The sequence below is a fragment of the Elephantulus edwardii genome, unplaced genomic scaffold (assembly GCF_000299155.1).
Source record: "Elephantulus edwardii isolate Elephantulus edwardi_28Jun2011 unplaced genomic scaffold, EleEdw1.0 scaffold00019, whole genome shotgun sequence".
Lineage (NCBI taxonomy): Eukaryota > Metazoa > Chordata > Mammalia > Macroscelidea > Macroscelididae > Elephantulus > Elephantulus edwardii.
In genome coordinates, this window is record NW_006399769.1 from 7,184,777 (window position 1) to 7,197,484 (window position 12,708).

At 40.8% G+C, this 12,708-nt stretch overlaps 1 protein-coding gene across 1 annotated transcript in view; it reads left to right on the forward strand.

Annotated features, from left to right (window-relative positions):
- The first annotated feature begins 7,029 nt into the window (after window positions 1–7,029).
- LRPPRC (leucine-rich pentatricopeptide repeat containing) overlaps window positions 7,030–12,708 on the forward strand; it is a 112,313-nt gene continuing 106,634 nt past the window's right edge. Inside the window, exon 1 of the mRNA XM_006882376.1 lies at window positions 7,030–7,178. Within this exon, the coding sequence (XP_006882438.1) occupies window positions 7,030–7,178 (149 nt within the window). The remainder of the gene's footprint in view (window positions 7,179–12,708) is intronic.

The following is a 12,708-nucleotide window of genomic DNA, read 5'->3' on the forward strand; positions in this document are numbered from 1 at the left end:
TTAGGGCTGTTGTACATAGGGTTGCTATAAGTTGCAGGCGACTCAACGGCACATAACAACAACAACAACAACAGCAACATACATGCCTTTGAATTGTGGTCTCGGAGGATAATACTGAATATCCCATGGACTTGGTTTTTTTAGGGTATATTCCTTCTACTTCTCAAGCTGAAATAACTGAAAAACAAATTCAAGTAACTGAATTACTCAAACTAAAGTAACTGAAGTAACTGTTCATTATTGAGTCCCTCATTTTTTAGTTTACCCCCAACCCCTATGTCAGTCCTGTTCTGTAACAGTTGTGTTAAGTTTATAAATTTCTGGTTTTTCAGTGCTGCATAATATTCTACTGTGTGAATATACCATAGTTTTTTCTATCCATTCATTTGTTGATGGTCACTTGGGTTGATTCTATCTCTTTGTTATTGTAAATAACACAGTTACAAATATGAGTGTGCATATATCTCTTTGGGTAGCAACTCTGGTTTCTTTATGGTATATTCCTACTACTTCTAAAAGTAAATATTCTTTAGTACAGCCTCTGTGTACTTCTTCCTACTTCTGTTGATGTTTACTGCATCATTCAAGATTCTGTCCATAGAATCCTTTAATATTGCAACTCAAGGCTTAAATTTATTCTTCAGTGCTTTCAACTTGATAAATGCTCATCATGTTTTCCCCTTATGGTTTTCTAACTACACTGTTGTTTTTATTGCTAAGTGCCGCCAAGTCGCTTGTGACTCATTGCGACCCTGTGTACAACAGCTGTGAACCCTGCTCTACCCTGTGCCAGCCTCACCATCTCCAACACACACATCCCTATTACTCCAGTCACTGAGTCAATTCATCTCATCCAGAGTTTTCCTCTTGTGCACTGTCCCTCCACCCTTCCAATCATGATGTCCTTCTCCAAGGCCTGGTCCCTTTTTGCAACATGTCCAAGGTATGTCAGATGGAGCTTCAAAGACCTTGCCTCCAAGGAGTAGCCTGATTTTACCTTCTCCAGGATGAACCTGTTCTCCTAGCAGTCCATGATATTGTCAATACTCTCCTCCAACACCACAAATCAAAGGCATCAGTTCTCCTTCTATCATCCCTAGTCTTTAGTCTCTTGACTGACATCATTGTTCTTTAGTACCGCGGAGAGGTCCCTCACAGCAGACATTCTCAATGCAATTCGTCATTTAAAAAATTTTTTTTTCCTGGCTGCTGGTATCAAGAGTGTTCATTGTAAAGCCAAGCAAACTGAAGCTGTTAACAATCTCTATCAACCTCTTCACCAGCTATCATGATGCTGCCAAATGGCCCATTGATGAGAATCTTGTTTTCTTGATGTTGTGCTTTAAATCGTATTGCAGGCTGCAGTCCTTGACCTTTTGCAGCAAATACCTCAGGTTCTCCTCAGTTTCAGCAAGCAAGGTTGTATCATCTGCAAAACAAAGGCTGTTGATGAGTCTTTTCTAATCCTGATGCCACACTCTTCCTCATAGAGCCAAGACTCCTGGAGGATCTGTTCTGCATATGGATTGAAAAGGTATGGAGATAGGACACATCCCTGGTGTACACCTTTCCGGATTTTGAACCATGCAGTGTTTCCTAGCTCAGTTCTGAGGACTGCTTCCTGGTCCAAGTATAGGTTTTGCTTAAGCACAATCAAGTGTTCTGGGATTCTAATTCTTCTCAGAGTTAGCACTTTGCATATTTTGTTAGAATACTTTGCTTTGGTTTTCTCAATTGCCCTTTGAAATATTCTTTTACGCTCTTCTATTTCAGTGTTCCTTCCCCTTGTTTTAACTTCTTTTTGTTTTGTGCAAATTTCAGATTATGTACCAAGACTCAACTTGAGGAGAAACAGCTGCATGAACACCCATTAATAATTGCAACACAGAATATATGAAGTATGAATCTAGGAATATCAGAAGTCTTAAACAATGAAATGAAACACATAAAGGTCAACATCCTAGGTATTAATGAGTTGAGATGACCTGCTATGGTCACTTTGTATTAGACAATTATGTGATTTACTGTTCTGAGAATGGCAAATTAAGAGGAATGGTGCTGCATTAATTATCAAAAAGAACATTTCAAGATCTTTCTTTAATTGCAATTATGCAAGTGATAGTATACTGCTATAGACATACAAAGGAAACTTGTAATTATTTAAATATATATGCACCAACCAGTAAATCCAAAGATTAAAAGAATTTTATTCTATCAACTTTTGCATCCTGAATTTGATTGAACATTAAACCAAGATGCATTGATATTAATTGGTAACTGTAATGCAAAAGTTAGAAAAAAAGAAGACCTGGCCCCTTGGTGACAGAAGTGAGATATTGAGAAGACTGGGAATTCCAGAACAATTAATTGTGCTCAGGCAGTTTTCTGAAAGGAACAAGAGAACTCTGCCTAGTTTAAAAAACAGGAAGCTGTGGCCTAGTGGCAAGAAGCTGCACACTGCAATCTCAAATGTGCGTGGTTTGAATCCACCAGATGCTTCTCAGGGGAAGGAGAGGCAATCTTCTCTTGTGCCAGTTGGATCTGATTTGACAGCACACAGAAAGAAAAGGGGGAGGAGGGAAGAATAAAAACAGGAAGGTTTGTGTCTGGGTTGTAGTCTTTCCTATACCTATTCAATCTGTGTGTTCAGCAGATCAGTTGAGAAGCTGACTATATGAAGAAGAATGTGGGATAAGGATTGAAGGAAGACTCATCAACAACTGCGCTATGCAGATCGTCCAACCTTACTTGCAGAGACTGAAGAAGACTTAAAGCACTTATTAAAGATCAAAGACTATAGCCTACAATATGGATTTCACCTTAACATCAATAAAACAAAAATCCTCACCTCAGGGCCAATAGGTAACATAGTGATAGATGGAGAAAATAATACCAGAAGAATGTCTATTTGTGTTCTATTGTCTATGCAAAGGCATTTGCCTGTGTGAATCACAACAAACTATAGTTAATATTGAGAAGAATGGGAATCCCAGAACACTTAACTGTGCTCACGAAAAACCTACTCCAAGACTCAGAAGCTAGTGTCCGAACAGAGCAAGGGAGCCCTGCATGGTTTAGAATCAGAAAGAATGTGCTTCAGGGTTGTATCCTTTCTCCATACTCATTCAATCTGTATCCTGAGCAAATAATTCACAAAGCTGAACTCTATGAAGAGGAATGTGACTTCAAGATTGAGGAGGACTCATCAACAACCTGAGTTATGCAGATAATATAACCTGGCTTGCTGAAAGTGGGGAAGATGCGACATTTTTGCTGCAGAAAATCAAGAACTAAAGCCTTCCTTATGTATTCAGTCTCAGCATCAAGAAAACAAAGGTCCTCACCACAGGACCAACAGTCAACAATATGATAGATGGAGAAAGAATTGAAGCTGTAAATGATTTCATTTTGCTTGGATCAACAAACAACACCCTCCATACCAGCAGTCAAGAAAACAGAAGATGTATCACACTGGGCAAGTCAGTGGTCAGGGACCTCTACAAAATGCTGAAGAGCAATGATGTCACTTTGAAGACTAAGGTACACCTGATTCAGACTGTGGTCTTCTCAATAACTTGCTACACATCAGAGAGCTGGACAATGAATAAGAATGACAAAAGAAGTATTTATGCCTTTGAGTTGTTCTTCTGGCAAAAAGAACTGAATAACCCATAGACTGCCAAAGAAACAAATGAATATGTCCTGGGAAAAGTGCAGACAGAGTGCTCTTTGGACACAAATATGGCAAAGCTTCTTCATCTTTCATATTTTGGACATGTAGTTAGGTGAATTTATTCCTTGGAAAAGGACATTATGGTTGGAAAGATGGAGGATGAGTGAAGGAGAGGAAGCTCTCCAATAAGGTGGGTTGACATAATAACTTCAGCAATGGCCTTTAGTGTGTCAGGGATGGTAAAGACGGTATAGGATAGGGCAGGATTCAGGTCAGCTGTTGGTTTTACTGGACTCAACAGCACCTAACAACAACTATTTCATTTTACTTGGAGCCACAATCAACACTCATGGCAGCAACAACCTAGAAATCAGAAGATGTATTACACTGTGAACATCTGTCATCAAGGAGTTCTTAAAAGTGCTGAAGAGCACGGATTTCAAATAAACAGCTAAGGCGTGCTTGATGCACATCATAGCATTTTCATTTGCTTCCTATGCATCTGAAACTGATGCCCTTTAATTGCAGTGTTGAAGAAGAGTATTGAGCAATCTCAAAGACTGCCAAAGAACAAACAAGTCTGTCTTGGAGGAAGTGCAAAGTGCAGTCAGGTTGCTCTTTCAAGGTGTGGATGGCCTCACAAACTTTGGGCAGGTGGTTAGGAGGGGCCAGTCTTTGGAAAAAGACATCATGCTGGGGAAAGTAGAGGGTCAGTGAAGAAGACCTTTCAATATGATGAACTGACAAATAATGGGCCAGAGCATGAAGGAGATTGTGAGGATTGTGTACAAGAAGGCAAGTGCAGTTGTTTATAGGCTTGCTGTGAGTCAACACGATGGCACCTGACAACAAAAACAACAGTCGAGCTGCTAAGAGTAGGTCAATTTAATAGCAATGAGTTTTTGGCTTTTATGTTTAGAATCGTGAGAGAAAGATACTGCAGTGAGCGTCTGCGAAGCTTTACAGTCTAGGAAATCCTATGGGACAATTCTTCTTTATCCAATAGGATTGCTATGAGTTTGAATCAAATGGACAGCATTTTTTTTTAATGGGGAAATCATGAATGCAGTCCCCCACTACCACAAATTATGCAGTTGAGTTTCCCACATTTGGGAAAATCACAGGGGTCAGCACTTCTGAAGTGCAGTGGATAAGCCTCACCCTGGGAAAACCGCTTTCCTGATCATGGTATCTCCCCTGACAGGTAAGTTGTTTTTTTTTTGTTGTTGTTGTTGTTTTAAATATTTGGAGTAAGGAGCTATGATAGTCCAACAGTTAAGCACTTAATTGATAACAAAACGTTAACTGTTTGAATCTATCAGCTGCTTCTCAGAAGAAAGATGTGGAATTAATCTTCTGAAAAGACAAAGTAGTAGACATTATAGTACAGTACTAAATTGACTCATTAGAGATCCCCATCAGGTTTTTGATGTAACATTTAATGAGAGGGGATTGCCCATATTTCTGTCTCAGAGCAGCTGGTGGATTTGAACCTTTGGACATGCACGGTCTTTTTGTTAGCAGTGCTGTGCACATGTTGGAAATAATGGAGATCTCTGACCTACAGGATCACTATGAGTTGGTGTTGACCCAAAGGATCTGGCTTTTGTTTCTTTTGGTGTACTAAAACAAACCCAACCCACTGCCCTCGCCTCATAGGGACTATCCATGTGAAGCTGTAATCATTTATCACCAATCATGGCTCCAGGCACTTAAAAAAAAAAAAGTCTCTTTCGTGTATTATCTCTGATGGTGGTACATTTTACGGAATGAAAAAGTACAGAGTAGGGACCATAATGAGTTAAATTCCAGCTTTAACCTAGTCTAGTATCCATTTGGCTTATCATTGTGTTGTTTTTTTTTTCAAAAATATTTTATTCACAAATAGAAGGTTCATGACAACCCTTTATGGAACAAGTGTATCAGCATAGTTTTTTTTCAAACATGATGCTCATTTCATCTATCTTTCAGTAATTCTTACAATATTTCAAACCTTTTTTATAACGTTATTATTGGCCACTATAACGTAAAGTTCTAAAGAGCAAGAAAGTCAGTTTAAAGATTAAAGTGCACTCGACCAAAGTAATGGTATTTTCAATCACTTTATACGCAGCTAAAAGTTGAACAGTCAATAATGAAGACTGAAGAAGAATTGATGCCTTTGAATTGTAGCATTGACAAAGAGTACTAGTTATTCCATGGGCTGTTAAAACAATAAATTTATGTTGAAAGAAGCTTAATTTCACATATTTTGGGCATATTGTCAGGTGGAGGAAACAGAAGGTCAACAAAAGAGAGGAAGACTCAATGATATGGATTGACACAGTGATTTTAACAATAGGCTTAAGCAGGTCAGAGATCATGAGAATGGCATAGGATAGGGCAAGGTTCAGATCTGTTGTTTACAAGGTCACTATCAGCTGCAGTTGACTCGATGGTACCTAGTAACAACACTACCACCATATAATGTAAACATACCTTTTATAGGCACTGGGCAACCACGTGACTCTGAGATTTACTTTATTTATTTATTTATTTACTTTATTGAGGTGGTCTGAAAGCAATCATTTTATATCATTTTATTGGAAGTTGGTAAAAGATAGATGTATGAATTATTTCACACTGTCCAGTTAATCCTGGGGGATCCTTAAACCACTGCTCTTGAGCTGATTTTGACTCCTAGCGATCCTTCATCTATAGTTTCTGAGACTATACATCTTTAGCTGATGGACTTGAAAGCCGATCTTTCAGTTACCAGCTCAATTTTTAAGGTCCTGAACTAAGTCAAAGATAGTCAACCTTTTGCTGTATTACATTTCTGAGGATAAAGCAGGTTCCTATCAGTGAGTGCTAGCAACTTGGACGCTGAGCACTAACTTGCTGAAACAAAAACCAAAAAAGCAATCAAAATACTGCACATGAACCACTCTAGAAAAAGTTCTTCACTCCACGATCTCTATGGTCAGCTCTTCCTGAGCATTCCCTGGGGTTAGTGCTGGTTGGCCCTCCCAAGCCTCTCTGCCAAGCTGGGAATGGTTGACCTCTTCCGACTCTACCAAGTTTGATACGGAGGGGTGGTCAGATTTAAAGTGTAGGAGACACTCTATCAAAGCAAAACAAGAAGCTGATTTTCTAAATTAAATCAAGAAATATATGTATTTCAACATGCTAAAGAGATAATTATAAGTTTATGATTTTTTTTCTCCTTCTTGTTCTCCTGCCTAAACCTCTCCTCGCCTCCCCTGCATCTTTCGCTCTGGGCTTTTGGTCTGTTCCGCGCCGGGTGACTTCCGTAGTCACGTGCTCCCCCTGTCCTTCAAGAGGAACGTGATTCCTGTGGTGGGTTTTCTTGAGCCATGGCTGCCCTCCTGAGACCAGCTCGCTGGCTCCTTCGCACGTGCCCAGCCCCGCGACTCCCGCTCTCCCTGCGCTTCTCCGGGGGAGGCCCAGGCCGCCTGCACGCCGTCCCCTGTCTGTCTGCTGCCCGTGTGGAGCCCTTCTCCAGGTACGTGCTCAGGTCTCCTCTGCAGGCTGCAGAGAAAGAGCTCTCAGTGAAGACTGGATCTCTCCCATGCTCTGCTGGCCCCGGGGCCTGACACCTGGAGACCTCTCACTACGCTCTCCGCCTGTAGTTTTCAGGTGACTAGGTTAGTCTTCAGAAGGTCACAGGCACGATCATGGCTCGCTTCCGGCTGGATCCTTCTCTTTCCGTCCCTAAGCTGGCAGTAGGAGCAGGTAAGGGACTGTGAAGATGAGGACAGTTTGAAAGATGCATGACGAGGCAGGTATTACGCCACTTTGCCCCGTTCCCTACCTCGAGGACTATTGGCTCTAACCTAGAATTTCGATTTCGAGAGCATTCATCGTGCCTAAAGAGCTAGGAGTTGCGCTGCTGACTTAAAAGTAAGCGGTTTGATCCACCAACCACTCTGCAGGAGAAAGTTTCTGCCTGGGACAATTTGTTGTTGTGTTCCGTCGAGTTGAAAGCGACCCACAGATGATTTCCCAGCAGGTTTTCTTTGGAGGAGACCGCTTGGCCTCCCGTAGAGCAGATGATGGATTCGAACAGCGTGGCTTTTGGTTGGCAGCGAAGCCACCGGACGCCACCAGTGTCTCTGAAAACTCACTGGAATGCCAATTATTGATCAATTTCTGCTCGGCGCGCACAGCAAGTTATTTTAGGGATGAGTTTTCCTTCTGCCGGAGTGCTCCTTGGAAGCAAAGGTTGCTAAGTTTCGTCTCTCATACTTTGGACATGTAGTTAGAGGAGGCTGTTCTTTGGAAAAGGGACATCATGTTTGGAAAGATGGAGGGTCAGTGAAGGAGAGATTGACCCTCAGTTAAATAGATTGACACGGTGCCTTCAGTAGTGGGCTCTAGTGTGTTAGAGATGATGAGGATTGCACAGACAGGGCAGGGTTCAGATCAACTGTTCTCAGAGTCTCTATGAGTTGTACTCGACTCAGTGACACCGAACAACAAAAAGTGTATGCGTTGAGAATTGCCGCAGGTTATGTAAGTGTCAATGAGAGCATAAATGAACACATGCAAGCAACTTTACTGGCTAGAAAGGCCAGTAGAACACGTTAGTGTGAAATGTTAGAATGAATATCATGAAGTTGTTCAGATGTGATCTTCTGTAGGTTTGGGGTTTTTTTTTTTTAAATTTTTATTATTTTTTTTATTTTTTATTTTGTGTGTGTGTACCGTCAAATCAGATCTGACTGGTACAGGAGGAGATTGCGCCTCCTTCTCCAGCAGAGCATCTGGTGGATTCGAACTCTGTTCCTCTGGGATTGCAGTGCAGCTTCTTGCCACTAGGCCACCAGAGCTCCTCGGTTTGGGGGTTTTTTGTTTTGTTTTTTAACATGATGAATTTTGACGGAGGTAATAATTTGAACAGGGCACTTAAGTTTTATGCCATTAGGCAAGCTGCTAAACATTTCCTTGCCTCAATTTCCTTTATTTAGCAATGAAAAACTTGGTCTATAGTAAATACTTCTTCTATCACTATAATAAAAATAATGCTAAGTACTATTGGTTATTCAGATCTTAGTCCCTGTGTAAAATTAAATGGGGAAGATTTTATGAGTTTTTTAAACAACTTTAAGTCTGTGGAGTGTAGCCTGTTTGTAATTTGGACCCTAACTGTGTGTCGGGGACGGGAGGGGTTTGTTTACCCAGCTTGCATGATAATTTTTCTGAAGTCATGCCTCTTTTCATAGGATTATCTCTATTATGCGATTTTTCAATTCCTCAAACCATGGACCAGAACAAAGTTGATGTGTATTCTTTTCATCTTCATAATTACATTTGAAGAAAATGAAATAACGTGTAGTCTAGTAGAAGATGTATTGGTCTGGATGTTCATCACACATTTGCATGCTGCATAACCTTGTATATTTTCTTAACATCTCATTTTTACTTTCATTATCTAAAGTTGGAGAGAGCCTTTTCTTCCTCCATTGTAAAGTTGGCTTTATGGCTCACTTCAAATGTTACATGTTCAGAGTTTACCTCATTACACAGTGTAAAACCTGTTTCACATTTATCCATGCCTTGTATTACTCCTGTGATAGTTTTACTGATTTGTTCGCTGTTTGTTTTCTTGTTGTTTACCCATAGCTGAATGACTGATAGCTGACCCTCCAGCAGGTTTTCAGAGGCAGTTTATCACATAGGAGGAACTACCTATCCTTCTCCCACAGAACAGAGTAGGTGATGGCCTTGAACCATGAACTTTCAGGATTGCAGCACAGTATCTTGCCACTAGGCAACCAGAGTAGTAAATAAGCTGCATGAGAGCTGGGTTTTCTCTTGTTCACCACAGTACACAAAGCTTATGCTGCCATTGTTGCTGTTGAGTATATTCAATGGGAGTCCACATAAAACAGAATGACATGTTGTCTGGTCCTGTGCCATCTTCACAGTCATTGGTGTATTGTGGCCTCTGTGTGTTTTGAGTGACTTCCAACCCGGAGAATCTCATCTTTTAACACTATTAATAGACTGTTCTGTTAAGAGCCAAAGAGTTTTCACTGGCTGATTTTTAAAACTAGATTGCCAGGCCTTACTTCCTACTCTTAGTCTGGAAGCTGTGCTGAAACCTTATCCACCATGGGTGACCCAGATGGCAGAACAGAAACCATCCCAGTATGAGCAATTGACAAGTTATAGGCTTTCCCATTTCTCCTCTTTTCTGCCTCCACTCCCCTTCCTCCATCATTTCCTCGTTTTCCACTGATAAGACCATCACTGCCTTATTAGTTTTTAATTATGTTTTTTAAATCACAAAAAAGAAGAAAAATTTAAAAAATACATAAGAAGGACAGCAAAAATTATTAATTCTGTTACTCTGAGTCATTTAGCTTTCTAATAATTTAGTGTGTGTTAAATAGATGCTCATTTGTGTTTTCAAATGTCCTCTTAAATGTCAAATCCACTATTTAGGCATTGACCTGATATGACTCTTTTCTTGACCTTAATGACACTACTCTTTCTTGATTCCTGTCTCCTTAGGATTTTTGTTTTTCTTTCTACTACCTTTCTTTTTATCTCTTAAATGCTGATGTCCTCAGCGATTTGGTTTAGCCTTGGTCTTTTTACCCTTTTTTTTTCGTTACCTTTGGGTGATATTTTTCACTTTCTGAATATTAGTCCCTACCTCAGGAGCACTGGTGTCATAGTGAGTTCTTTGCACTGCTAACCTAAAGCTCAGTGGTTCAAATCTACCTGTAGCTCTATGGGACAAATACGAGCAGTTTCCTCCTGTAACGATTTACCGCCTTGGAAACCTACTGTAGAGTCACTGATTTGGAATCAATTTGATGGGAGTGGGCTAGCCCCTACATAGCTAATATGGTGATGGCATTAAGTATACACTCTCTACTAAACACATCAACTTAATTGAATTACAGGTACTTGTGAACATTTCAGGTTGATTCCTCTTGCCTCCCACATCTGTTTCTTTGATTCCCATCTAAGTGAATGTTACTCATTATACCTGCTGCCCAACAAGAAACTGAGCATCTTTGTGCTTGACTTCTGATTCATGCTTCACTGTTTCCTTCAGTCTCCTAATCTATTAACTGAACAAGTGATTGATTCTGTTTACATCTGCTTTATCTGAAATGAAACCACTCTTATCTCCATCATCATTCCCCAGTCTCTCTAGTAAATTTGTTTATGTTAGGGTTAGGGTTAGGGTTAATCTTTACTGTCAGTCACTTTGGTGGCTACTGGAATCTCTTGGATGAAGTCTGGAAACATTAGGAAAGGTACATCATGATCTCGAGATGCTCTAGGATCGCACATTTTTTATATGCTTTTTTTTATTGGTTTTATATGCAAGTATCATGCATTGAATTGTGCCCCTCAAAAAAAAAAAAAACCCTCTTGAGGTTAACAGTCAAGTGTTTTAATTTTGTGCATACTCACTGATACCTTAGATTTGGCTGCAAGTTCCTTAAAGTCATGGACCAGACTATGCTTTTTTTCTTGTTATTAGTTGCCATTCAGACTATGACATATAGTGACCCTAGGAATAGCAGATCTGAACCTTGCCCTGTCCTGTACCATTCTCAGGATCTCTGATATGCATGAGTCCTTTGTCAAAGTCATGATGTCAGTCCATCATCTTGGAGGTCTTCCTCTCTTCTCTCACCCTCCACCTTTCCCAGCATGAGATCTTGTTCCAAAGATCCCCTCCTAACAACATGGATTTTCTATTATTTAGTTTTGTGGCACACAGCTATTTTTCACGTTAAACTCCATCATGTTGAATTTGACTTGTAACAAGCCCGTGAACAACAGACCTGACCTAGTCTAGACCATCCTTGCCACTTCTGATATGCATTGTTATAGTCATTGTGAAAATCCATCTTGTTGAGGGTCTTCCTCTCTTTCTCTGACTCTCCACCCTTCAAAAGATGGTTTGTTTTTTTTGTTTTTTCTGAACACTGGCCCTTGCCTCTAAGGAGCACTCTGGTTGTACTTTGTCCAGAGAAGTTTGTTTATTTGTGTATTTGGTGTTTTCCATGACAACATTCCATGACATCCTTTTTAATTGTCCACCTTTCAGATGCTGTAAAAAGAGCAAGTGTCACATAGAAACAACCATATCTGACCTTTACCAACTTCACAAAGGGGAAAGGTCCCTGTCAAGCATCAGTAATGCAAAACCAATTCCTGAGAGGTCAGACATGTTCCCCACGTTTCCTTACACTCTTTTACTCATTTCAACACCCATCTTACTGCTTTGCTAGGGTCCGAAATCCAATGTGGTAGCTTACAGACCATACAGAACTATGTTAGGAAAGTTAAAAGGTTATAAGTTAGTAGCAGAATACAAAACGTGCTTGCAGGAACCTCAGCCGTGAACTGCGAATTATGTCCATTCCCCCCACATCTCAGTCCTGTGTATTGTGGCCCTACCCACAAACTTGGGCAAAGGCTCTTCACTCTAATTCCAATAATGTAGCAGTCCCAAGGCTCCATCTTACATCAGGTTTCTGGCTCCCTGTCTCATATTGGGTCGGCTTCTCTACTGTGGCTGCAATTGCTGTTGGTCCTCTTACTTGTCTTTTCCTGGTGGTGAAATTTCTTCATTGGTAGCAGGGAGATCTCTCCTTCTGCTATTGGGTTGCCCAATTTAATGTGAGACGAGGTAATCCCCTGTGGTGGATTGGTAGATAGCCAGTCCCCCTGTGGATAGGCTAGTGCTCCCTATTCACATATTTCTGCCCATAGAAATGCAGAGTTAAGTCCCATAGCTAGGAAAGCCATGTTGTTGTTGTTGTTGTTGTTATGTGCTGTCGAGTCCTTTGCTACATATAGTGACCCTATGCACAACAGCCCTAAACCCTGCTCTATCCTGTGCCAACCACACTGCCTCTGACACACCTATCCCGATTACCCCAGTCACCGAATCAATCCATCTCAGAGGGTCTTCCCCTCCTGCGCTGTCCCTCCACCCTCCCAAGCATGATGTCCCTCTCCAAGGACCCGTCCCTCCTGGCAACATGTCCAGAGTATGT